Consider the following 26,261-nt stretch of genomic DNA (forward strand, 5'->3'; position numbering starts at 1 on the left):
AACTTGCTGTTCCAACAGGACAATGCACGTCCGCATGTATCCCGTGCCACCCAACGTGCTCTAGAAGGTGTAAGTCAACTACCCTGGCCAGCAAGATCTCCGGATCTGTCCCCCATTGAGCATGTTTTGGACTGGATGAAGCGTCGTCTCACGCGGTCTGCACGTCCAGCACGAACGCTGGTCCAACTGAGGCGCCAGGTGGAAATGGCATGGCAAGCCGTTCAACAGGACTACATCCAGCATCTCTACGATCGTCTCCATGGGAGAATAGCAGCCTGCATTGCTGCGAAAGGTGGATATACACTGTACTAGTGCCGACATTGTGCATGCTCTGTTGCCTGTGTCTATGTGCCTGTGGTTCTGTCAGTGTGATCATGTGATGTATCTGACCCCAGGAATGTGTCAATAAAGTTTCCCCTTCCTGGGACAATGAATTCACGGTGTTCTTATTTCAATTTCCAGGAGTGTATTTTAAAATTTAATTTTGGAGGAGAAATTCTTACATCGACATTTTGTTCATCCCCCTTGATCAGTCACACTATCTTTAACTCGAACTCTCAGTTATTCGAACTTTTTTGATGTCCCTTGAAATTAGAACTATCGATAGTGAAATGTATAATGTAAACGGAACTTGAAAAGCGATCTGTGATCGCTGAAAGTCAGTGTTACATGTTGCCCACAAAAAATCTTGTATCCAATCGTCTATGCCTTTTTGGTTGTTGTGGTGACACCGCCAGACACCACACTTGCTAGGTGGTAGCCTTTAAATCGGCCGCGGTCCGTTAGTATACGTCGGACCCGCGTGTCGCCACTGTCAGTGATTGCAGACCGAGCGCCGCCACACGGCAGGTCTAGAGAGACGTCCTAGCACTCGCCCCAGTTGTACAGCCGACTTTGCTAGGAATGGTTCACTGACAAATACGCACTCATTTGCCGAGACGATAGTTAGCATAGCCTTAAGCCACGTCATTTGCTACGACCTAGCAAGGCGTCATTACCAGTTAATATTGAGATTCTTATTAATGTATCAACAAGCGCGATGTACACCAATTATGGATTAAAGTTAAGTATTCCAGCAGCAACGTACCTAATTGACTATATTAATTACATTGTCCTGTTCCAGACCTCACGCCGTTTTGCCTGAGCTTAAACGCGTGCCTTTCGGCTACCTCCGAATGGCTTGGATGTCTTGCCAAGTCACTACAGTTGTAATAAAACCATTTGATCATCGAGATATAATCCTCAGGCACGAGTGATAGATGTGACGGGTTACAATAGTTTTTATCTTCAGTTGACATTCATAACAGTCACGGTTAAACAGAACCTAAAAGGTTTGCATTTAAAATGTACGGTCTGTTTTAGTTTCTAGGGTACAGATCACCAGATATCTAGAAAATAAAGAAACAAGATTATACCATCAGATCGTCACAGCCTCATACGACATATATGGGATATAAATTATCGGAACCATGATGTATGCCTTGATGCAAAAACGGCCTACTGTAAACCGGGTTGGCGCCTCGGAATAGCCCCATTTTTACCTTTCAGTGGTAATATTGTTTTACCATTGAAGATATACTCAATCGTTTGAATCACTAGTAATTAATATAGCCATTAATTTATACCTTTCTGGTGATTCTTTCATTGAGTTGTCATACCTTCGTGGCAGCTCCCGATGAACAGGAAAATTTAATTATTGTTACAGACTTAAATGTCCCAAAAATCAACCTCAGGGCTTCCAGCTATGTTTCATGCTGCCAATGAAACAGCTTGCCATTTGTTCCTGTACATGCCAAAGCGGTCGAAGCATTATCAAGCTCAGGGACAGCAATTTAATTCGATGTAGAAAGCCCCTAGCGAGTGGCTTCCGTGCAGGCTGTAGGGACTGGGGTTACCTTTGGCTTGACGCAGCTTTGCTGGGACAGTGCGGTCCGCTCTAGGTGCGGAGCGCCGGACGTTGTCCCCGTAGCGGTCCTCTGTAGCGGTTGTGTGATAAAGCATAACACCTTCGAACAGAAATAGTTCCATCAAATAGCTGTACAAGCAATCTCCATAAACGGGAACTGCGGAGTGTCGCGTTCCAGTTTTTATTTCGTGAAACCGTCCTACGAAACCGTTTTATGTAAGCTTCTGCTACGAATATGGCAGAAATTACTCAACTACGTATTATTCCACCAGCAACTCCACTGTGTTTTCTGGAATGTATACGGTAGCAGCGTTATTCTTACCCTCTGCAGTCGCATTGTCGAGTGGAACGTGCGAAGGCTGCCTGTATGTCGTGTACCAACAGAAGGACTGCAGGAAGGAGGATTTAACGCGTGATCGACGTGCAGGTCGGAAACGGAGAAGTAGCTCAGCTGAGGAAAAAAAATGGTTCAAATGGCTCTGAGCACTATGGGACTCAACTGCTGTGGTCATAAGTCCCCTAGAACTTAGAACTTCTTAAACCTAACTAACCTAAGGACAGCACACAACACCCAGCCATCACGAGGCAGAGAAAATCTCTGACCCCGCCGGGAATCGAACCCGGGAACCCGGGCGTGGGAAGCGAGAACGCTACCGCACGACCACGAGATGCGGGCAGCTGAGGAAACAAACGAAATAAATAGCCCATGGCTTGTTGAAGGAACCGTACAGTCATTCATTCGTCTGAAGTATACTGACAAAGGTGTCTTTCAACAAGCATTTGATTGAAGATTTACAAAACCACAAACCTTAATAAAAAGATCTCTCAGAGAAGATGACACACCGAATAGCTATACTGTATTATTGAAAGTATGTTTTTCAGTATCGAAGTCACTTTCGCCAACCAAATTGTTATCATCAATAATACTGAAATTGTTAGGCACATGAATTAAGATATGCATCTATCACGCTTGGTCATCTCATTAAGCAAATAACTACATCTTGTAATAAATACACTGAAGAGCCAAAGAAACTTGTACACCTATCTAATATTGTGTAGGACCCCCGCGAGCACGAAGTACCGCAATACGACGTCACGACGTGGCATGGACTCGACTAATGTTTGAAGTAGTGCTGGAGGGAACTGACACTATGAACCCTGCAGGGCTGTCCATAAATGCATAAGAGAACGAGTGGGTAGAGATCTCTTCTGAACAGCACGTTCCAAGGCACCCCAGACGTGATCAGTAATGTTCATGTCTGGGGAGTTTGGTGGTCAGCAGAAGTGTTTAAACTGAAAAGAGTGTTCCTAGAGCCACTCTGTAACAATTCTGATCGTACGCAGTGTCGCACTGTCCTGCTGGAATTGCTCAAGACCGTCGGAATGCACAATAGATATGAATGGATGCAAGCGATCAGACAGGATGCTTACGTAAGTATCACCTGTCAGAGTCGTATCTACACGTATCAGGTGGTCCCATATCACTCCAACTGCGCACGCCCTACACCATTACAGAGCTTCCACAAGCTCGAACAGTTCCCTGCTGACATGCAGGGTCTATGGATTCTTGAGGTTGTCTCCATACCCGTACACGGCCATCTGCACGATACAATTTGAAACGAGACTCCCCCGACCAGGCAACATTTTTCCAGTCATCAACAGTCCAATGTCAGTGTTGATGGGCCCAGGCGAGATGTAAAGCTTTGTGTCGAGTAGTCATCAAGGGTACACGATTGGCTCTTCAGTTCCAAAAGCCCAAGAACGGTTCGCACGCTGACAGTTGTTGATGGCCCAGCATTGAAATCTGCAGAAATTGGCAGAAGGGTTGCACATCTGTCACGCTGAACGCTTCTCTTCAATCGTAGTTGGTCCCGTTCTTGCAGTATCTTTCTCCTGCCTCAGCGATGTCGGAGATTTGATGTTTATCTGATTCCCAATATTCACGGTACAATCGTGAAATGATCGTACGGGAAAATCATCACTACCTCGGAGATGCTGTGTCCCATCGCTCGTGCGCCGACTATAACATCACGTTGAAACTCACTTAAATCTTGATAACCTGCAATTGTAGCAGCAGTAACCGATCTAACAAATGTGCAGACACTTGATGTTTTACAGAGGCGTTGCCGGTCGCAGCGCCGTATTCTGCCCGTTTACGTATCTCTGTATTTGAATAAGCGTGCCTATACCAATTTGTTTGGCGCTTCAGTGAGTATAAACATTAAAAAATCGTAGTTTTTCTAATGAAGGGAAGTGTGGCGGTAAAAATTGTAGAGGGAGGCCAAGAGAAGATTAAGGTAAGCAAATTCAATTATATGTCTCTTGCATTAATTATTCTTAAATGAAGAGCCTTGTACAGGATAGACTAGCATAGAGAACTGCGCCAAACCAGTCTTCGGACTGAAGACCACAACAACAACAAGCGGAGAAAATCGGTCGCGCAATCTGTTGACCCACAGCACTCGGTATCACAGTGCGAATACCCAGCGCATGTGCTCTTTCTATGAATTTCAGTCGCCAGCGTACTCAAAAGTGAACAACACCTCGATTTCGTCCTCGTTTACTTCCAATTAGTATCACTTCTCGTGCTATTGACTGATAGTGTATAAACCTAGTCTATAGTTTATATTAAATAACTGTGAATGCACAAGAAAAGTTTCTTCAAAATCCGTTTAGTAGAATGTACGTTATTTATGCAGAAATGATATGGCGTAGAGAAAACACACATACAGGACTTTTTTTTTTTTTGAAGAAGTGTTAATTCACTGTATTGACCTCACTACCCACGAGAGAAAGTGGAGTGTTTTTCTCAAGCTGTTGAAATGGCAACATGAGTGCGGGGGATAGCTCGTGGTGCATATTCACTACTTTACGTAACAAGAGTTTGTGCATTACGAATTTTCCTCGAGCTGTCGCCTCCCTTGCAGACACAAAAAACGACGCATAAATACTGCGTGTCCCAGATACTGACTCCCTTATTTCATTTTTCACTTTTCCTTTACCTGTTTACGAGCTAGCATCTCCCATTATTTTCGATGTCACCGTCAACAAACCGGTCTCGACTTCCTTTTCTGTTTGTCAACTGTTAAATGTTACCTTATTTGGGACAACACCACTTGAGGAACTACCAAGAGCTGCGACATATTACACGCTCCTCGTGCCTTCACCGACGCTCAGCTGTAAACTAAATGTTAATTCTTTGTAATGCATCAGCAGTCGATTATATGCTAAACAACCTGTGTCTGCAAATAAAAGCTACGTGTCTTAGGCTCGGCGGTCCGTTTCATTGTTTAAGGCTGACTGTGATGCAACGAGTGTGTGCGTGTGCGCGCGCGCTAGGAATCGAACACGGACTGGGACAGAAGAATAACGACGTAGCAGGAGCCTAAATAGTCAGGGCTATCTCCCTGGCGCGCTGTAACTGAGCTACCTCCTCTAGTGGCAACAGCTCGAAAAGTTTTAGAAAATAAAGGCAGGTGCTTTACCGAAGACAAAGTGTGCCAGTGGTGAGTACGCGGCGCTACGCGCTGTCACGGACCACCGGCCACTGGAGTCCGGGTCTTAAAGTTACGCTGCTGCTATATGCTTTGCGTCCCAGTCGCTTCAAATTGCCTTTCCCTCTCCCTGTGTGTTTGAGTGCCACAGAGAGCTCTCACGTAACTGGCCTTAATAGACTTCGATGAGTGTACGCAATTCACTGGGCGTATTTATTACTGGTTTCTAGAGAATTGCTACAAATCTCAAGAGAAATATCGAGCTTTAGAAAGGATGAGGTAGATGAAGGAAGCTTATTTGACACATAGTTAGCACCTCTGAGTTGCTATGTTGTGCTCTAAGGCTGCCGCATGAGAATGTTTTCCTTTGTTGAATGTATCCTACGCTGAAGCGCCAAAGAAACTGATATAGGCATGTGTATTCAAATACAGAGATATGTAAACAGGCAGAATATGGCGCTGCGGCCGGCAAAACCTATTTGAGATAGTAAGTGTCTGGCGCAGTTGCGAGATCGGTTACTGCTGCTACAATGGCGGGTTATCAAGATTTTAGTGAGTTTGAACGTGCTGTTATAGTCGGCGCACGAGCGATGGGACACAGCATCTCCGAGGTAACGATGAAGTGGGTATTTTCCCCTACGACCATTTCACGAGTGTACCGTGAATATCAGGAATCCGGCAAAACATCAAATCTCTGACATCGCTGCGGCCGGAAAAAGATCCTGCAAGAACGGGACCAACGACGACTGAAGAGAATCGTTCAACGTGACAGAAGTGCAACCCTTCCACAAATTGCAGCAGATTTCAGTGCTGGGCCATCAACAAGTGTCAGCGCGCGAACCATTCAACGAAACATCATCGAAATGGGCTTTCGGAGCCAAAGCCCAGTCGTGTACCCTTGATCACTAAATGACACAAAGTTTTACACCTCGCCTGGGCCCGTTATCACCGACATTGGACTGTTGATGTCTGGAAACATGTTGCCTAGTCGGACGAGTCTCGTTTAAAATTGTATCGAGCGGATGGACGTGTACGGGTATGGAGACAATCTCATGAATTCATGGACCCAGGGGCCGGCAATGTGGCCGAGTGGTTCTAGGTGCTTCAGTCCGGAACCGCGCTGCTGCTACGGTCGCAAGTTCGAATCCTGCCTCAGACATGGATGTGTGTGATGTCCTTTGGTTAGTTAGGTTTAAGTAGTTGCAAGTCTAGGGGACTTATGACCTCAGATGTTGTCGCATAGTGCATAGAAGCATCTGAACCATCTGAACCATGGGCCCTGCATGTCAGCAGGGGACTGTTCAAGTTGGTGGAGCCTCTGTAATGGTATGGGGCTTGTGCAGTTGGAGTGATATGGGACCCCTGATATGTCTAGATACGACTCCGACAGGTGACACGTACGTAAGCATCCTGTCTGATCATCTGCATCCATTCATGTCCATTGTGCATTCCGACGGACTTGGTCAATTCCAACAGGACAATGCGACACCCTACACATCCAGAATTGCTACAGAGTGGCTCCAGGAACACTCTTCTGAGTTTAAACAGTTCAGCTGGCCACCAAACTCCCCAGACATGAACATTATTGAGCATACGTGGGATGCCTTGCAACGTGCTGTTCAGGAGAGATCTCCACCCCCGCGTACGATTACGGATTTATGGACAGCCCTGCAGGATTCATAGTGTCAGACATTAGTAGAGCCCATGCCACATCGTGTTGTGGCACTTGTGCGTGCTCGCTGGGGCCCTACACGATATTAGGTAGGTGTACCCGTTTCTTTGGCTCCTCAGTATAAATCACACTTTCCCCACGAAACATGTAAAAAATTGAATCAGAAATTAACCAAAACGTCCGTCCGCTTAAATATGGCGGGGTCATACCGCAGTATTTCAGGGTATGTTCGTGTGGACTAACTTTCTACCGCTAATACATCATTTGTCACGCATTGATGCTATGAACTACACGAAACAGAGGATTTTTGATGCGCTTGAAAACTGGATCGCTATCGCAGCAGTGAGTGCCTGAATGGCTACACGCGTCCGCAACCATATATGCGTTCCTCTGCCACATTCACTCCTGATGATCCGTCGTCGCGGAGAACGTCTCAGTTGCTGCCGAGACACAGTGCGCTGCAGCAAGCGAACAGTGAGCGCTTCTATTCAGCTGTGACACACTTTCCTATTTGAGAAAAGTGACGATTGCGGTCTTTTCTGCAAGCGTGAGAATGAGCGGGACATTTCGTCATATTTTCGCTGCCTCAGTTGGGGAACCACGTTTGAAGTTCCGAAATTAAGGCGGATAAGAATAACGAAACGTGTACTGCTCTAGCCTGCAACGTAGGGAGACGAAACAGACCTGGACTAAATTCGGGAAACGGACTGACGACTGTTGTATGGGGCTCCGAAACATTTTTTTATTTGTCTACAACTGGAGTGGTCAATTTCAGCCGTATCGCAGCGTATGTAACATGAGTCCTCTGAATATCAGCATCATCCCTAATATTCTGGATTGTATACATAATCGCGTTTCTGAGCAAGTTCTTGCGACTTCGACGAAATCGTGGTGTCTGCTGAGGGGCTTGACGATGCAGTTTCCGATACGATCACATTTGAATGCATGATCAGACCACAGCTGTGAGTAGGAAATGTATGTTACGAATAAAGGAAAGTTTGTGACCTCTGTTTGTCCGGTGTATCAGCTAGCCTGGGTGTCGTTATAAGGCTGCTTCCTTCACTCTTTTAGTTGAAAGTTCCTAGTGTAAACCTCAGAAATCCACAACAACTTAAAACACGCAGATAATAGATTACGCGATCTGAAAAACAAAAAGGTTCAAATGGCATTTTTGGCTGGGAAACTCAGACAGGTCGTTTAGCCACCTAATCGGGAAAAAATAATAGTAGTTTTACAGTTTCCGAGCAATGGATTGCTCCTCGCGTAATCGGCTGCTGATCCTATTATTACTGCCAGTTGTTTGCATCACAAGACTGATTCTCCCGTGGAAGGGAGAGAAGTTATTAAATTACCATGAAATGATTACCCTTAGCTGCATAGAGGCGTTGATATAAGTCAACAGGTGCAGTTGAAAATGTGTGCCTCGACCGGGACTCGAACCCGGGATCTCCTGCTTACATGGCAGACGTTCTATACAGCTGAGCCACCAAGGACACAGAAGATAGTGCGACTGCAGGAACGTATCTCTGGTTCGCCTCCTGTGAGACCCACATTCGCAACTTATTGTCCCGCACTATATTCATAGTGCCCCTGCCCATCATACTCATTACTGGAGGCTTTACCGCCGATTCCCGTAAGAGTTCGGGCACTGTTTGTGCATCCGCACAGACCGAATGATCAAAAAGTCAGTATAAATTTTAAAACTGAATAAACCACAGAATAATGTAGATGGAGAGGTAAAAATTGACACACATGCTTGGAATGACATGGGGTTTATGCAGGATGGCGCTCCACCCCATATTGCTAGACGCGTGAAAGATCTCTTGCGCGCGTCGTTTGGTGATGATCGTGTGCTCAGCAGCCACTTTCGTCATGGTTGGCCTCCCAGGTCCCCAGACCTCAGTCCGTGCGATTATTCCTCGACTACAGCTATTGTTGAGAAATGATGGTGGACATATTGTATAGAACATCATCTTTGCTTTGTCTTACTTTGTTATGATAATTATTGCTATACTGATCAGAAGAAGCGCCATCTGTCGGACATTTTTTGAACTTTTGTATTTTTTTGGTTCCAATAAAACCCCAAGTCATTCCAAGCATGTGTGTCAATTTGTGCCTCTCTATCTACATTATTCCGTGATTTATTCAGTTTTCAAATTTATAGTGATTTTTTGATCATCCGGTATATATAGAAGGTTATTAAGTTTCTAAATTTCCTGAAGTGTATTCTTTTTACATTTCTATGCATTAAGAGCTAGTTGGACAGCTTCATACAAAGCTGATATTTTGTCATTACTCACCGTCTGTTACTACAAGCGTTGTCGGACAATACCTGTTCGTAGATTTACGGAAGATCTGATAGTATCGACTAACTGATTAATATGTAACACGTACAGTAGTAAACCATTCACATATTCTTGGGGTTCACCTGAAATTATTTCTGTGTATGAGGATGCATCCGCGATTCAGGTTAACGTCCACTGTTATGCCTGTAAAGAAGTCCTCAATGCCGGCCGGGGTGGCCGAGCGGCTCTAGGCGCTACAGTCTGGAACCGTGCGACCGCTACGGTCGCAGATTCGAATCCTGCCTCGGGCATGGATATGTGTGATGTCCTTAGGTTAGTTAGGTTTAATAAGTTCTAAGTTGTAGGGGACTGATGACCTCAGATGTGAAGTCCCATAGTGCTCAGAGCCAAGTCCTCAATACGCTAGCAAACCTGAGAACATTCCCCGTACGCACGTACTTCCTTAATAACCCAAGAAGTACCTCCAAGTTTAAGATCAATTCCGTATATTGCCACGTGATTAGTGTGTGCTATCCTTAAACTTGCGTCTTCATACGTACTGTGCAAGCTGCTGGACAATGTATCGTGGAGAGCACGCTGTTGCAGTAGTAGCCCCTTCTTGCTTTATGTGTAAATTGAAGGGGATCACTGGTGTCAGCTGCAGCGGGACATTAGATGGAATCAGCGGCGACGAGCGAAAATGTGTATCTGACCGGGATTCGAACCCGGGATCCCTTGCTTACTAGGCAAGTGCGGTAACCCACTGCGTATCGCAACGGCACGGTCTATCCCGGCACGCCTCACGGCCGATCTGCACTGCCACCGAATGCCACCTATCCGCAGTCAAAAATGGCTCTTCGCACTATGGGACTTAACATCTGAGGTCGTCAGTCCCCTAGACTTACAACTACTTAAACCTAACTAACCTAAGGACATCACACACATCCATGCCCGAGGCAGGATTCGAACCTGTGACCGTAGTGGTCGCGCGGCTCCAGACTGAAGCGCCTAGAACCGCTCGGCCATATCCGCAGTCAGTATCCATTATATTGCCGTTAGGTACTCAGAGATTTCCACAGGAGGTCGGACGTATGTTTGCATCCTCACTAAAGAAGGTGGATCCACTGCACTGCTAGGCTTATCACTTATATGAATGCGTGGTGTCTGTTCTTTCGGACATGTCCATGCTTTATTTCACTCCCGAATGGAGTGAAAGGAAAATATCTACCTATATCGCTCCGTGCGCTCCGCAATCCATTTTATCTTATTATCATGATTTCTATGAGTGATATACGATACAGGCACTACAATTGTTGTACAGTCTAACTCGAATAACGGTTTTCTAAACACACCCAGAAGAATATCGTGAGAACGAAGTCGCTTTCCTTCCAAAGATTATCATTATTTAAAAAGAAAGATGTGTCAATTTCAACTGAGTGTGCTTCAACTTACTTCCATCAGTATATTCGTGCACGAAATAGCAAAAACGTTCCGTTGTGGAGTGACGAACGTTGCTTCAATTTACGTTGCACCAAGTACTGGAAAGAGTAAAATGTAGGTTAAATTTATTCTGCCCGGCAAATGCGAAGCCAGGGCATGACAGCAACGTTAATAATTGTCCAGTGGGGTCGAGGTTCAGATAACAATACAAAACTGAGTGAATATGACTGTGTGTTGTCTCAGATACTAATTACAACGTTTAATAAATGCCGTTCAACCTAAATTGATTGTTCGAGTGATCTTGGAGACATTCAGATCGCGCCAATTTGTGTATGAGTAAATACTAAGGCACCTCTTCTCCCTACTGCAGGGCCGAAAACATCGCACTGTGTATCAATTGTAGGCCTATGGTATTTACTTAAGGGTAGAAAAACGTATGTGTGAAAAGAAGATGTGTTTGTGCATGAGTACGATACTGACCGAGGTCGACATATCCCTTGACGCCGCCCAGGTTCCGCACCCTGAACAGGCCGGATTTCTTGAAGGCGCAGCTCACGTTAAATCCGAAGTCCGACTGGAACACGCAGGTCCCGTAGGCAGGTCTCCAAAAGTCGCTCCAAGCTGCCACACACACAAGCACCAAGCCAATCAGTAGCCGCAAGCGAGTACTGGAAAGAGTTTCGTCACAGTTATGTCAATCGTCGTCAGGAAAGTCTGCCGTCAAAGAAGCGAGGGGGCTGGCGGCGCTAACAGGTGAAAGTTTCCGAGCATACCCATTGTTATTAGCGCTGCGGACGTCTGTCGTGAACTTTAAACGGCTTGCGACAGGGCTCTTGCTACTAAGACGCTACCTATGCCCCTTATTAACATCCGCGGTAATGCCAAACCTACTGCTCATACGACATATTACTTTTTAAGTCTGTTGTCATAAAGATGCAAAACGAATGTTTCATACTATACATGAAAGACTGAAATAATCTTAGATCTACATGGTGGTCAGAAACAGGCTGAAAAGCTCTGCGGGTGTTGAGGGTAGGCTGTGCTGAGAAATAATTCCTAAGAAAAAAATTCTACACGTCGCGCCGTTACCGAGTCGATTAGCATTGAAGTTAGCCAGTCAGGCCGTTGTGCGCGCACATTCAAGTAATCTGCCAGTTAACAATTAGCATCAGTTGTTTTTATATCGTAGATGATAGCGCACGAGACTGCTCAGCTTTCGGCTCAGGATCGGTCCTTATTACCCTCCCGCGTCCAATTTTTATACGCTGTCTTGTTCTGTTTTATGAAACCAACGACAAACAAGTTTGACGACACTGTCTCTGGCGGGCCGCTCGAATTTGCTCGCGCAACGGCCTGACTGGCTAACTTCAATTGCTAATTAACTCGAAAACGGCGCAATGAATTGAATTTTATGTTTAACAATTACGTTTCTGTACAACCTACCCTGCAACACCACTACAAGCTATTTAGACTGTTTCTGATCACCCAATGTATTGCTCACACTTAAAAGATCAATTTGGTATTGCAAATGATAAATTTGGAAGAATCTCAATGAATTCTCATGAATCCCTATGAAGATATTTAAGAAACTACTGGAATAAAATTATATACAGGGTGTCCCATTGATCTAGACCACACTAAATAACTTGGTTCAAATGGCTCTGAGCACTATGGGACTTAACATCTATGGTCATCAGTCCCCTCACTAAATAACTATAAGTGCAGATGCAAATTACAAAATGTTTGAAGCAAATGTTTTTTAGCCATCAGGGGCACGTCAATCAGCATGATTGCCTTCGTTCTAGCTTTGTTTTTTTACAAAGATATGAACAGGAGTATGACTTTTTTAAATGGCAACCTGCATTTTTTATTTGGTAATTCAATACCAATTCTAATGACCTATTCAAAACTGTATCACAGTGTACCATTCACTGAAACACAACGTTATTAATTACGCAAGGTAACACTGACTTTGAGCCCAGGATCACAAACTCGTCCACTTACTGAAGTTGTCAGAAAACAAATGAAAACCAAGTAAAATCATAACACAAAATTGACTTTGACTCTCCTGTACCACTGCCCAGGAGTAGAACATTCAAAGGTGCTCAAAATGGTGACCCTGGACACCGATACACTGGTGCACTCGTTGAATGAAAGAATTGTTTACCGCTTCCAGTGTTGCCTGCTGAAGAGAATGACAAGCAAGCACGATACGTTCCTGCATATGCTCTGGAGTTGTTGGAATATCGCGATAGACAACGTCATTAATGCATCCCCAAAGAAAAAAGTCCAGATGATTTAAATCAGGAGAAACAGCGGGCCAAGTAACTGTTACTCCTCGACCAAACCATCTGGCAGGATACCTTCGGATCAGAACATGACGTGCGCGCAAGGCATTGCGTGCTGGACATCCATCGTGTTGATAACACATAAGCGTTCTGGTTCTTAGTGGCACTTCATGCAGAAGAGGAGGAATAGTTCGTCTGAGGAAGTTGGCTGTGTAGACTACCATTGATGAAATAAGGGCTAATAATTGTAGTACCAAGCATCCCACACCAGTCGTTAACTCTCCATTGACCCTGATGTTCCACCTGTCTAAGCCATCGTGGATTGTCGCTGGACCAATAATACATGTTCCTTGTATTTACCTGTCCTTTGTTTGAGAAGGAACATTCATCGGTAAATAGAACATTGGAGAAGAAGTTCGGATTGGCGAGAATTTGCTGCTGTGCCCACTGACAGAACTGTACACGATTCTGGAAATCATTCCAATGCAATTCTTGATATAGGTGTACATCGTAAGGATTGAACCGGTGACTTGTAAGAATACGATGTACACTGGTTTTAGGAATGCCACTCTCGTGTTCAAGCTGTCGTGTGCTCACATGTGGATTAATAGCAACGGAAGCGAGAACAGTAACTTCTGCAGCTTCGTCTTTGCGAGTGCTACGACGATTGCGTTGTCGTAGGCTGAAACTTCCAGTTTCCTGAAGCGTCGCAAAAAGACGAGAAAACATCCGTCGGGAAGGTGGGTTCTCGTTAGGATATAGCTCTCGGTATTGTTCTGCTGCCTGCGTAGCATTTCGCCTACCTTCAACAACAACAGCAACAACAACAATAAAAGACACATTCTATCGATGCAGTTTGTAAGAAGGACAGCCTTTACTGTATGCCTGCTCTACATAACAATATTTAAAAGGACTAAACTACTGTACTAAATGTACCTATACATAAGAAAACAGTATTACATTTACTGTTCTGCTAACTTAACATTCCCCATAGATGTGTAGCATTTATACCTTCTCTTCGTTGGTGTACATTCTACTCACACGACTCTTCAACTGACGATGGTTGACGGAATGAAGGATGTGCATTCTACTTATGTTTACATTTGTCCTCTGTCAACGTCAGCACGTGGATGTGTTCCATTACCCCGAGTACCTGCACTAAGCGCGGGGAGCGTCAACGTCAGTGTTGTGTTATGTAATTAATGACGTTGTGTTTCAGTGAATGGTACATGGTGATACCTTTTTGGATAGGTATTTAGGAGAGGAAATGAATTACCGAATAAAAAATACGGGGTGCCATTTAAAAAAGTCATACCGCTGTTCAGATCGTTGTAAAAAACAAAGCTATACAGGGTGGTCCATTGATAGTGACCGGGCCAAATATCTCACGAAGTAAGCATTAAACGAAAAACCTACAAAGAAGGAAACTCGTCTAGGTTGAAGCGGGAAACCAGATGGCGCTATGGTTGGCCCGCTAGATGGCGCTACCGTAGGTCAAACGGATATCAACTGCGTTTTTTAAAATAAGAACCTCCATTTTTATTACATATTCGTGTAGCACGTAAAGAAATATGAATGTTTTAGTTGGACCACTTTTTTCGCTTTGTGATGGATGGCGCTGTAATAGTCACAAACGTATAAGTACGTGGTATCACCTAACATTCCGCCAGTGCGGGCGGTATTTGCTTCGTGATACATTACCCGTGTTAAAATTGACCGTTTATCAGTTGCGGAAAAGGTCGATATCGTGTTGATGTATGCGTATTGTGATCAAAATGCCCAACGGGCGTGTGCTATGTATGCTGCTCGGTATCCTGGACGACATCATCCAAGTGTCCGGACCGTTCGCCGGATAGTTACGTTATTTAAGGAAACAGGAAGTGTTCAGCCACATGTGAAAGGTCAACCACGACCTGCAACAAATGATGATGCCCAAGTAGGTGTTTTAGCTGCTGTTGCGGCTAGTCCGCACATCAGTAGCAGACAAATTGCGCGAGAATCGGGAATCTCAAAAACGTCGGTGTTGAGAATCATACATCAACATCGATTGCACCCGTACCATATTTCTATGCACCAGGAATTGCATGGCGACGACTTTGAACGTCGTGTACAGTTCTGCCACTGGGCACAAGAGAAATTACGGGACGATGACAGATTTTTTGCACGCGTTCTATTTAGCGACGAAGTGTCATTCACCAACAGCGGTAACGTAAACTGGCATAATATGCACTATTGGCCAACGGAAAATCCACGATGGCTGCGACAAGTGTAACATCAGCGACCTTTGCGGGTTAATGTATGGTGCGGCATTATGGGAGGAAGGATAATTGGCCCCCTTTTTATCGATGGCAATCTAAATGGTGCAATGTATGCAGATTTCCTAAGTAATGCTCTACTGATGTTACTACAAGATGTTTCACTGCATGAAAAAATGGCGATGTACTTCCTACATGATGGATGTCCGGCACGTAGCTCGCGTGCGGTTGAACCGGTATTGAATAGCATATTTCATGACAGGTGGATTGGCTGGCTCTGAGCACTATGGGACTTAACATCTATGGTCATCAGTCCCCTAGAACTTAGAACTACTTAAACCTAACGAACCTACGGACATCACACAACACCCAGTCATCACGAGGCAGAGAAAATCCCTGACCCCCCCGAGAATCGAACCCGGGAACCCGGGCGCGGGAAGCGAGAACGCTACCGCACGACCACGAGCTGCGGACACAGGTGGATTGGTCGTCGAAGCACCATACCATGGCCTGCACGTTCACCGGATCTGACGTCCCCGGATTTCCTTCTGTGGGGAAAGTTGAAGGATATTTGCTATCGTGATCCACCGACAACGCCTGACAACATGCGTCAGCGCATTGTCAATGCATGTGCGAACATTACGGAAGGCGAACTACTCGCTGTTGAGAGGAATGTCGTTACACGTATTGCCAAATGCATTGAGGTTGACGGACATAATTTTGAGCATTTATTGCATTAATGTGGTATTTACAGGTAATCACGCTGCAACAGCATGCGTTCTCAGAAATGGTAAGTTCACAAAGGTACATGTATCCCATTGGAACAACCGATATAAAATGTTGAAACGTACCTCCGTCCTGTATTTTAATTTAAAAAACATACCTGTTATCAACTGTTCGTCTAAAATTGTGAGCCATATGTTTGTGACTATTACAGCGCCATCTATCACAAAGCGAAAAAAAGTGGTCCAACTAAAACATTCATATTTCTGTACGTACTACACGAATATGTAATAAAAATGGGGGTTCCTATTTTAAAAAGCGCAGTTGATATCCGTTTGACCTACGGCAGCGCCATGTAGCGGGCCAACCATAGCGTCATCTGGTTTCCCCCTTCAATGTAGACAAGTTTCGTTCATTGTAGTTGTTTCGTTTGACGCTTATTTCGTGAGATATTTGGCCCGGTCACGATCAATGGACCACCCTGTAGATCCACAAGTAGTTATTAAGGGAATAATGTAAACTGTTAGATTCCGAATATTTACGTCATTTTATCAAGCAGAATATGGAGGGATAAGAGTGAAAGGCAAAATGACACGAAGAAAACGTCATCAGAGAAAGCTGACCGCACAGTGGATTTGGTATCTGGTATTCATCTAACACCGAAATTATTTAGATGACGATGCTAAATAATCGTCATATAGCTATTTAGGTGCCGTATCCCTTGATTTCGGCTCTGCGTGCTAGTATAGCTTAACACGCAGCGCAGAATCTTGCGAAACAGGAAGTAACTACATGGGGTTAGAATCCGTGAGGTTGGTTTCCGACCGTGGGCTGTAGTTTTTCGGAGGTTTCCCACACTCGTTTAGGAAAGTGCTAGGCTTTGTCCCCAAATTTAGCTTAAGAGAATATGCTGTACAAAGAGTTAAAATACAACAGAGAGAACAAAGTTTACACGAATCACACATAGATAGCGCACACGACTTCCTTCCCTTAGGTTAACTTGATGGTGATGTCGTTAGGAAAGGCATACGGCCACAAATTTAAACAATAAAATAAAATTTGCCAAATCCTGAAAAAGTGGACGGCGCGCTGAAAGGGATGAACGCTAGGGAAAAAAAAGACTACATCGCTATGCGTTCAGGGACAAACCATTACGGTTTTTACATTGCATGATTAGTGCAAACGTCGTATAACAAAAAGAAGAAGAAAACTCGATCATGTGTAACGCAGGAACACTATGGCGCCGGCCGAAGTGGCCGTGCGGTTAAAGGCGCTGCAGTCTGGAACCCCAAGACCGCTATGGTCGCAGGTTCGAATCCTGCCTCGGGCATGGATGTTTGTGATGTCCTTAGGTTAGTTAGGTTTAACTAGTTCTAAGTTCTAGGGGACTAATGACCTCAGCAGTTGAGTCCCATAGTACTCAGAGCCATTTTTGAACACTATGGCCTTCGTTATTAGTAAACCGAACGGTGCAAATTCTAGATTGCAAACGTTTGGAGCTTGTATCAGGACAATATTAAAAATACTGAATGGGCGGCTCACGAGTATTATACAGGGTGATTCAAAAAGAATACCACAACTTTAGGAATTTAAAACTCTGCAACGACAAAAGGCAGAGCTAAGCACTATCTGTCGGCGAATTAAGGGAGCTATAAAGTTTCATTTAGTTGTACATTTGTTCGCTTGAGGCGCTGTTGACTAGGCGTCAGCGTCAGTTGATGCTAAGATGGCGACCGCTCAACAGAAAGCTTTTTGTGTTATTGAGTACGGCAGAAGTGAATCGACGACAGTTGTTCAGCGCGCATTTCGAACGAAGTATGGTGTTAAACATCCTGATAGGTGATGTATTAAACGTTGGTATAAACAGTTTACAGAGAATGGGTGTTTGTGCAAAGGGAAAAGTTCTGGACGGCCGAGAACGAGTGATGAAAATGTAGCACGCATCCAGCAAGCATTTGTTCGCAGCCCAGGAAAATCGACTCGCAGAGCTAGCAGAGAGCTGCAAATTCCACAATCAACTGTATAGAGAGTCCTACGAAAAAGGTTGGTTATGAAACCTTATCGTCTGAAATTGGTTCAAGCCGCCAGGCAGCCCGTGACAGAGCACTTCATCACTGGCCTCCAAGAAGCCCTGATCTTATCCCCTGCGATTTTTTCTTATGGGGTATGTTAAGGATATGGTGTTTCGGCCACCTCTCCCAGCCACCATTGATGATTTGAAACGAGAAATAACAGGAGCTATCCAAACTGTTACGCCTGATATGCTACAGAGAGTGTGGAACGAGTTGGAGTATCGGGTTGATATTGCTCGTGTGTCTGGAGGGGGCCATATTGAACATCTCTGAACTTGTTTTTGAGTGAAAAAAAAACCTTTTTAAATACTCTTTGTAATGATGTATAACAGAAGGTTATATTATGTTTCTTTTATTAAATACACATTTTTAAAGTTGTGGTATTCTTTTTGAATCACCCTGTATATACTCTATTCTAAAGGGGGATAGCAAACACACTGGCAACGATCTTTATGAAATAAATGCAGTGAAATCACAAAAATAGTTAAAGGGAACCACAAAAACTTAATTTATTTGCATCAGGATAACAGTATCAGCCACCGCATACATATATTCACTATTTTGAAGGCTGTACGTATCGACAAATTATACTGTGGTTATAGTTTACCTACTTATTTGCATGCCAACATCTAATTGCAGTCAGTAACTCTACATCCATGCCGTTGTACAAGCAATACCATTACGAAACAGTAAAAAAGAAGAAAGGAAGGAATATTAGGTTTAACGTTCCGTCGAAATCTGTGTCATTAGAGACGGAACACAACATCTGATTGTGTGAAGAATGGGGAAGGAAATTAGCCGTGCCCTTTTAAAGGAACCATCCCGGCATTTGCCTCGAGCGATTTAGAGAATCATGGAAAACCTAAATTTGGATTGCCGGACCCGGATTTCAACCATCGTCCTCCCGAATGTGCGTCCAGTGTGCTAACAACTGCGCCACTTCACTCGGTTACAGTGAATATACTAAGTAGGTTCTCCCATAATTTTCAGATTCTTTTTGAGCGAAGTTGTTACTACAAATGCTGAACCTGTTTATAACTGAAACGATTTTCATTTTCCATTTGAAGAAACGACTGACATTATTCATTAGTCTTTCGTATTATATTACAAGTCCTTTAGTCCACTGCAAATGTTTTACTTACTAATAATGTCGATGCTATTCATTAGTCTTAAACACAGTGGCTGATCAAAAATATGGAAACAACACAGACGCAACACATTAACAGGCCTAATACGGTGTAGGACAACCTTTGGCGTTCGAAACAGCTTCCAGTCTTCTCGCAATGGATAAATACGGGTTCTGCATGGTTTTCAAGGGAATCTTCTACCATTCTTCCTGCAGAATATTGGCAGGAAGTTCAGATATCGATGAGGAAAGTGGATAGCGACCACGCACCCTTCTTTCCAAAGTAGACCACAAAGGCTCAATACGATTGAGATCTGGTGACTGTGCTGGCCAGGGGTGATGCGACAGTTCATTCTGGTGCTCACAGAACAAGTCCTGGACGATACTAGCCGTGTGTACAACGCCTTGTCGTCCTGGAACACAGCATCACCATTGTACCACGGGATGGACCTGATGAGCTAAATGGTCACATAATCCTTGGCAGTAATGGAGCTTTGCAGAGTAGCCATGGTTCCCCTGGAATACAACGGTATGGCTGCCCAAATAATCACCGAACATCTGCCATTTTTCACTCTTGGGACTTAATCTCTTGCAGAAGTTGTAAACAGTTTGAAACAAGACTCATCCGATCAAATGACTCTCTTCCATTGCTCCACGGTTCAGGTTTTATGGCTTGTGCACCACGTTTCCTTTTTACGGGCATTTTCATCACTAATGAGTGGTTTGCCTATTTCCCAGATTATGGACCTTCCTTCGTGATGTTTTGGTGCCGATAGGGTTCGTGACTACGATATTGAGTTCTGCAGTGACTTTTGCAACTGTCGTCCTCTTATTCTTCGTCATAATCCTCTTCAATGACCGTAGGTCACTATCAATCAGTACACACTTTCGTCCCTGTCCGATTTAGCGTACGATGTTTTCATACGTCCCCCGTGTGCGGTATAAATCTTCGATACTGTTCTGGAAACACCAAACACTCCGGCTCCTTTCGTTACGGAAGCACCCACCATACGAGCATTTTACAACTTTCAAAGTTACTTAGTTCCGACATACTGCTCAGAACACTACTCTGACCACGAGGGACGCGCGCAACCGACTGAGAACATTGCACAGCTACCGTTCGTGGCCAAATACAGCAGTGAAATCTTCAGGCTTGGCTAGCGTCCGCATGTATGTTCCAGCATCCATTTCTAGTGCTAGTTCCATATTCTTGTCGCATCTCCTGGATATACTGAAAAACTGAGCTGAAATCTGTCCAGACTGAACTCGCGGGCACGATTAAGCTCCACTGATTTGACTCACGGTCCAGTCAGTACCTGGTTTTTGGTTTATTTTCCACGACTGTTTAGCGAAATATCTTGCTTGTCTTTTATCTCCAATTCTGAGACATCGACAGCTGTCACGCCCCATTGCGTTAGCGTAACGTTGTGAAGACGAGGGGCGCACACGGGCAAGAAATTAATATTTTAAAACTCGAGTACATAAATCCACATTGCTTATGAATCGTCGACAAGCGAAAACAGCGCCGAAGAAGGGAATCTTGGCTAGAACTGCGACAGCATTTAGAGGATTGAATCTGTCACTAGCACAAATGGATTTCCGACAAACAAATGTTTACCATTAAACTTTACTTCTTTCAAACAACACCACGGTGTCACATTCGTACCCAGTGAGGTGGTGCGGCGGTTAAGGCAGTGATCTCGCGTTTGGCGGCAGCAGTGTTCAAAGTCATCTAAGTGCAGATTTTACACGGTTTCCCTAAGTCGGTTTAGGCGAATGCCGCGAAACGTCCTACGAAAAACATGTAAGGGACACAGCCAATTTGCTTCCCCGTTTACTCCGATCCCAGTTCGCACGTCGTTGTAATGATTTCTTCCTCAACACGACTATTAAACCCTAATCTTTCTTTTTGTCCCTTTTGGCGTCAGTGTAGTGGCGATTAAAATTTCCTCCGCCGCCAGGACTCGAACCCGATATCCGTGTCGAGTACCACCGCAACAGCCTTAGAAGACTCTGTTGCGAGGAGGCTAATATGTAGGACAGGGAGGCTGATTTCCTTAGAATCTCTCGATAAGATAAGCTTTTGAAAAAGTGAAAGTAATACTTCACGTAATGCACATTATCACTCTCATAGGACCAGCCTTTGCATATCAGTGTACCTCTCACGTCGATCACGTAGACTAATCAGGAACTGCACGAGTATTATACGAATTGTTTCCGTTTATTCAGTTACTGTGATTCGAAGAGATCCAAATGAAAAGTGGAACAGTCAAGGAGGGGCCGTGCCAGTGTTTTATACGACACTTCTTTCGTTCGGAATCTATAGCTCCCTATCGTCTTCCCAACGTTCCACAACCGAGAACTTCCCCCTATACACCTTGAGTCATTTTAGAAGCCACAAACCAAGGTACATTAACGATGCCCTAACTTAAGTGATTTCTGATAAGGTTATGAAAATCATGTACATGTACATAGCTGTTGCTACGGTCGCAGGTTCGAATCCTGCCTCGGGCATGGATGTGTGTGACGTCCTTAGGTTAGTTAGGTTTAAGCAGTTCTAAGTCTAGGGGACTGATGAGCTCAGATGTTTAGTTCCATAGTGCTTAGAGCCATTTTTTTACATGTACATAATATTTCTTTTATTACCATCAGGCTGTCCCACTTTATGTCTAACAGCACAATCAGTGGTGAAAATTTTTAGAAAGGATCAATTTCATAATTGTGCATCAACAAAGTAGTTCACAGACATGTACATCGTTACTTCATGGTTTATTCTTGCTGTTCTTTTATGTTTTCATGTCTGTCCCTGATTTCACATCAAGAGTGGTAGGTCCGTGGACGATCGTTTCATCTATTACCATTTTTCTGATGCGCCACAATTACAGCTCCTAAGTGTATGTATAGAGTTTCATGAGGTATTATGAATTAATGGAGTGTCGAGTGTCTTTCATTTTTTAGTGAATATATATGTATACCTTTTCTATCTGCTTGTTTGTTTCTTGTAACTATTTCTGTCGTTGTATTTGACGTAATTTATTATAAATTGTCTGTTTGTTCATGTGAGACTATTTTGTAGGAGTGAGGCTAGAGGCGTAGATGTAATTCGTTTTTATGCCTCAGCCGTCTTCTAGGTCTTTTGGTATGATATATGTTCTACATCTACATCTACATCTACATCCATACTCCGCAAGCCACCTGACGGTGGAGAATCTCCAATGTCTGTCTAGTCTTAATGCACTTGCTTCTGCAGAATGAGATTTTCACTCTGCAGCGGAGTGTGAGCTGATATGAAACTTCCTGGCAGATTAAAACTGTGTGCCGGACTGAGACTCGAACTCGGGACCTTTGCTTCTGTTCAGCTGTGGCTTTGTGTAAGTGGAGGTTTCCTTGACAGGTAATCAGTTCAGGATGTTTGCATATTCTGAGACTTATATTTTTAAATTTGATATTTTGTTGTTCTCTTCCTGAAAGCGATCGGCGAAGTGGATTGGTTAGTTTCGTATTTCCATGTTCTCCTTCTCATATTTTCGTTCTGCCTTTTCCAAACTGTTTGATAATTAGGCTATTTCTGTGTTAATATGTTGGGCTCTGTATCTTGGGTAACGCGTCTTTTTAATGTTTTGTCTAATTAAATACCTTTGAGCCGTCAGTTTTCAACCTTACTTTATTTGGCAACCAGTTTCAGAGTTTTACTACGCCATCTTCAGGCCTCCGACGTGTAGGAAGAAACTACCTCGGTTGTGATCAAAACAGGGGCCAACAATACTAGTATTAGTAGATATTTGCTACAGTGATCTCTTGAACCATCACCTGCCGACTGTTCGATGGCATAGTAAAACGCTGAAACTGGTTGCCAAATAAAATAAGGTTGAAAATTGACAGCTGAAAGGTATTTAATTTGACATCCTCTATGGAACAGCCGAGTCCCGCAACCATCTCTAAAAGATGGACATACAGGCGTTTTAATGTTTTGTTTTTCTTCTATGGTATAGAGAAGCCTTATTTTCTGAAGATGTTTCCATCCCTGCGTGTCAGTTTAAGTTCATCTGAAACTGTGTTTCTTCTTTTTTATGACTTGTTTATGTTTCTTCTTGTCATGTTTTTGCATCATTAGTTTGTGTTTCTGACTGTGTTTGTTGCTGGTTAGCTTTATTAATTCAAGCAGCAATTGAAGATTGCAAGGGGAGTTTCGTCTACTGTAGCTTAATACAAATCATCAGCAGTCGCCATTCCAGGTAGTTGGCGTTATTTTCAACAGACTATCAACAGATATAATGAGTTCCACGAGAGACTACTTCTCTAAACAACAGCACCGTCTCTGATCAGTTGCAGACGTTGTACCGGGTGCTTATAATTAAAGCGCAGCTACTCACAGTGGTCCAGTGTAGGCAGTAATTATCGTATAGCAGCAAAACTTGGTGGATATGTTAATGCGTTAATGCGGAACCGTTTTACGCTGGAGAAAAGTTCCAGTTTTAGCCATCATATGCAAATCTGGCGCTACGAATGCAAGAAAGACGCATATAAATGTTTCTATATGTAATGGATTAGAAACGGGACGTGAGCAGAATAGTTCAGGCAAGTGGGAAAGGAACAGTGTTGACTGAATTATTAGCCGCCGTTTGCACAATTTGTTCAGTATGAACACCGGTGACGTCGACGAGATGCTGCATCCGTAAAACGACGTGATCAGCACTTCCTTACAGCATTTGCGATGGAATCTGCGCAACGTGTTCATTTATACTGGCTTTCAGATCAGGTTCATGGTGTGGGTTCCTGTAGTCATGTCCTAGTTTATGAACCACGGGCAACGTATGAGTGGCCAAGTAAGTGGTCCCGACAGTCAGGATACCAGTTACTTTGGAATAAGACTGGGCATCTCGGACATATTCTGAGTCGTGGTCACCTTTGTGCTCATACGGCAAAGACTACCAAATCCGAAACTACCAAATCCACCGGTTAGTCCCTCAACCGTTACAGGTAAAACTCAATGGGACTCGGGGCAAGTAAGGCTAGCAACCTGCTTCCCTGGTACTTTAAATATGATGCTGGCAACATTCAGAGCAAAATGCCTCGGACCTTTGGAGGTGACGGAGTCCCACCTGTAACTGACAAACCAAGGACTCCTAAGATACGAATTGGCAAACAAATGGTAAAGAGATGGGGAGCTATTAATATCAGTGGGGGCTACTCTGGGAAGAAGGTAGAGCTGGCAGAGGCTGCAAGTAAGATGGGGCTGGACGTTTTAGCTGTTAGTGACATTCGGGTAAGGGGTGAGAAAGAAGAGGAAGTGGGAGAATACAAGGTCTACCTGTCAGGGGTCAAAGCAGGAATAGCACAATGGGGTGTAGGGCTTTACATCAGGAAAGAAATGGAACCCAGCGTAGTTGCAGTAAGGTATGTAAACGAACGACTGATGTCGATAGATTTGACAGTGTCTAGCAAGAAAATTAGGATTGTGTCAGTATATTCGCATTGTGAAGGGACAGATCAAGATAAGATGGATAGTTTTTATGAGGCACTCAGTGATGTAGTTAGAGTAAAGGACAAGGACAGTGTTCTGCTCATGGGTGATTTTAATGCCAGGATTGGAAATCGAACAGAAGGGTATGAAAAGTTTATGGGTAAATTTGGAGAAGATATGGAGGCCAACAGGAACGGGAAACAACTCTTGGATTTCTGTGCCAGTATGGGCTTAGTAATCACAAACTCCTTTTTTAAACATAAGAACATTCACCGGTATACTTGGGAAGGCAGGAGAACCAGATCTGTCATTGACTATATAATAACAGATCAGGAATTCAGGAAGGCTGTGAGGGACACACGTGTATTCAGGGGATTCTTTGATGACACTGATCATTATTTAATCTGCAGTGAAATTGGGATTGTGAGGCCGAAAGTGCAGGAGGTCAGGTCCATATGTAGGAGGATAAGAGTGGAGAAAATCAGGCACGAGTACATAACAGCGATCTTAGAAAGGTACCAGTTAGTTGAATGTAGTCAATTACAGTCATTGGAAAAGGAATGGACAAGGTACAGGGACACAGTACTAGAAGTGGCTAAAGAATGTCTTGGAACAGTAGTGTGTAAAAGTAGGAGGAAGCAAACAGCTTGGTGGAATGACACAGTCAAGGCAACCTGTAAAAGGAAAAAGAAGGCGTATCAAAAATGGCTACACACTAGAACTCAGGTAGACAGAGAAAGTTATGTTGAAGAAAGAAACAAAGCCAAACAGATAATTGCAGCATCCAAGAAGAAATCTTGGAAGACTTTGGAAACAGGTTGGAGACTATGGGTCAAGCTACTGGAAAACCATTCTGGAGTGTAATTAGCAGTCTTCGAAAGGGAGGTAAGAAGGAAATGACAAGTATTTTGGACAGGTCAGGAAAACTGCTGGTGAATCCTGTGGATGTCTTGGGCAGATGGAGGGAATATTTTGAAGAGTTGCTCAATGTAGGTGAAAATACGATCAGCAATGTTTCAGATTTCGAGATAGAATGGCATAGGAATGATGATGGAAATAGGATCACATTTGAGGAAGTGGAGAAAATGGTCAATAGATTGCAGTCCAATAAAGCAGCTGGGGTGGATGAAATTAAGTCGGAACTCATCAAATACAGTGGAATGTCAGGTCTTAAATGGCTACACAGGCTAATTGAAATGGCCTGGGAGTCGGGACAGGTTCCATCAGACTGGACAAAAGCAGTAATCACACCAATCTTTAAATATGGAAACAGAAAAGATTGTAACAACTACAGAGGTATCTCTTTAATCAGCGTTGTGGGTAAAATCTTCTCAGCTATTGTAGAAAGGAAAGTGCGAGTATTAGTTGAGGACCAATTGGATGAAAATCAGTGTGGGTTTAGGCCTCTTAGAGGTTGTCAGGACCAGATCTTTAGCTTACGGCAAATAATGGAGAAGTGTTATGAGTGGAACAGGGAATTGTATCTATGCTTTATAGATCTAGAAAAGGCATATGATCGGGTTCGTAGGAGGAAGT

General features: G+C 43.9%; 1 protein-coding gene across 4 annotated transcripts in view; it reads right to left on the bottom strand.

The window, feature by feature from the left end:
• The window catches only part of LOC126249521 (uncharacterized), a 343,459-nt gene that overhangs the window by 258,647 nt on the left and 58,551 nt on the right, over window positions 1–26,261 (bottom strand). For 2 of the 4 annotated variants that reach the window (XM_049951175.1, XM_049951174.1), the window contains exon 2: window positions 11,278–11,418. The exons of the other annotated variants lie outside the window; for them this stretch is intronic. In XM_049951175.1, the coding sequence (XP_049807132.1) occupies window positions 11,278–11,418 (141 nt within the window). The remainder of the gene's footprint in view (window positions 1–11,277; window positions 11,419–26,261) is intronic. 4 annotated transcript variants of the gene reach the window in all.

Source organism: Schistocerca nitens, chromosome 3 (genome assembly GCF_023898315.1).
Source record: "Schistocerca nitens isolate TAMUIC-IGC-003100 chromosome 3, iqSchNite1.1, whole genome shotgun sequence".
Classification (NCBI taxonomy): domain Eukaryota; kingdom Metazoa; phylum Arthropoda; class Insecta; order Orthoptera; family Acrididae; genus Schistocerca; species Schistocerca nitens.